We start from the raw sequence: 2,146 nt of genomic DNA, 5'->3' as shown, positions 1-2,146 counted from the left end.
ATTTGTAACTGCAGGTTAAATGCATTTATGTCCTGCATTAAACAGTGTGTAAATACATCTAAATGCCACTTCAGATGCAGCTTCTGTGATTCCTCTGCATTGCAAAGATGAATTTTGTTGATAATGATTTTATTTGTTTGGTAACAGCCCAAATGTCTTATTATTCTAATTGACTTTATTGATTAAATAAACGAATTAGACAGAAAAGATAATACACACTTCTAGAAAAAAATGGCTTTTTAAAGGAAAAATGCCCATAAATGGTAAAAATCACTTTGAACTAGTTGAAAAAGATTAATTTCTGTCACTGCTGTGAACTGACCACACAGAATATAAAGAATATAAAAAGGCAGTCCTGCAGCACAACACACTCAGCAAAATATCGTCTGATTATTGTTATCAATCAAATGTTTTGTCAATATTGCACACCCCTAGGCTAGATATTTAATTATTCTTTGCTTAGTGATTGTTTGTATACCTAATTTACTGATCATCGTAAAATAAGCTTTTATCTTAGAATTAGGTTTTCTCAACGACAATGAGGACAAGACAAATATATGAATCATATTTATATAAGGTTTTATTTTTTATTTTTTAAAGGGGGCATGGGGGCAACCCAAGAGCTTTAACACAATTCGAACACTGCCTGTGTCCCCTCAAACACATTGTTTGTTTAACAAAATGTGAACATCAGCCCGAATTATACTTTGTCAGAGTTTGGCTTTATTTTCTTCGTCTGATTCCTCCATCAAGTCCTTAAAGCCAAGTTTTTCAAAGGGTTCCTTTGCCATTAACTGTCTGAGAAATAAATAAAACGTTTATAAGTAGTTCCTGATGTATTTGTAATTTCACAACTTCAGGTCAAATCAGTTCTTTAAAAAAAACTAACCTGTCCATCCTGCACTCCAGATACTCCTTTGTCTCTACCCGACAATGCGAACTGTCAAAATGGTTGTCTCTAAGGCATCGCATATATGTCTCTTTAAATGATTTACATTCACCTGCGTACACAAAATATTATTTTGATTTGTTAATTCAAAGTTATTGGTTGTGACTGTTTGTTGCATGCGCACAATCACTCTTACCGAAATGATCCAAGGGAAACGCTCCTTTGTCCGGTGGACGCTGTCGGAAGGTCTTGGTTCCGAAGTTCATTGCTGTTGACATCGTTTTCTAATGTAAGGTTTCACTACTACATTTAGTAGTGTTTATTACACTGTTCATACACTATTGGGTTTTGAATAGGCCCTCGCGTAAAGCTGTGAATTAAGCAACAACCGGACTGTTTACTTCCGCCGTATTACCCGACCTACTTTTTCAAAATAAAAGTAGGCGAAACAAACTGACTTAATCTCACACCTATACATTTAGCAATTTAATAAGTACTAGTTTTGAATCAAACGTCTAATTACACACAAACAAACAAATAAAAACATAAAAATGCTTATTTTCTGTAGCAGTGGTTTTAATGTGTTTGTTCCGAACAGGGCGGAGCCAGTGCTTAATTTGTAAATTGCAAGGTCCCGGAACAAAGTGGGGTGACGGATCCGGCATGATTAGAGGAGGGAGAGGCAACGGAGCATTCGCGCAATGCAGGACCAGCTTACGTGATTACAGCGTGCATCTTCTTACGGTCATGAAAAAAATGGAAAAGTTATGAAATTTTAAAACAGTCGTGGATTTTTTTCCTTAAATCTCTGTATAATAGAATTATGTTTAATCTGCTTTCGGGTTTATAATGAGGGAAATTCCTACAAACATATTCAATAGACGAATATAGGTTAGATGATTAAATAAATCCACACATACTATCAGATTAAATCAGTCATTTGAAAACAGCGGGAGTGATTCAGCTGTACCGGTGTTGAGATTTCCCAGCAAACGGGCCCACTGCGGGTTTTCTGTGGGACAGTGTGGGCAGAACAAACCCACACTAAACCCACGTGGGCCCCATGTGGGTTAGCCCATGCGGGGCCCACAGCAGTGTTGCCCTTTGTGGGCCCTATGGGGGTTTCGTGTGGGCAGCCCACAGCGGGCTTGCCAACACGAAACCCACTCGGGGCCCCCTGTGAGTAAGCCCATGCGGGGCCCATAGCAGTTTGGTCATTTGGGGTCCTATGAGGATTTTCTGTTGGCAACCCACTTG

At 38.5% G+C, this 2,146-nt stretch overlaps 1 protein-coding gene across 1 annotated transcript; it reads right to left on the bottom strand.

Annotated features, from left to right (window-relative positions):
* Positions 1–578: 578 nt before the first annotated feature.
* Positions 579–1,308, bottom strand: cox19 (cytochrome c oxidase assembly factor COX19). Its single transcript, XM_016450559.1, has 3 exons — positions 1,086–1,308; positions 890–1,001; positions 579–798 (listed from the first exon to the last, which is right to left on the bottom strand). The coding sequence occupies exons 1-3, from the start codon at positions 1,165–1,167 to the stop codon at positions 711–713; spliced, it is 282 nt and encodes a 93-aa protein (XP_016306045.1). The 5' UTR covers positions 1,168–1,308; the 3' UTR covers positions 579–710.
* Between the last annotated feature and the right edge of the window lie 838 nt (positions 1,309–2,146).

This window comes from Sinocyclocheilus anshuiensis, unplaced genomic scaffold (assembly GCF_001515605.1).
Source record: "Sinocyclocheilus anshuiensis isolate Anshui unplaced genomic scaffold, SAMN03320099.WGS_v1.1 scaffold27, whole genome shotgun sequence".
NCBI classification, from domain to species: domain Eukaryota; kingdom Metazoa; phylum Chordata; class Actinopteri; order Cypriniformes; family Cyprinidae; genus Sinocyclocheilus; species Sinocyclocheilus anshuiensis.
Note: the sequence above shows the minus strand (reverse complement) of the source record. Positions and strands in the feature narration are given on the sequence as shown.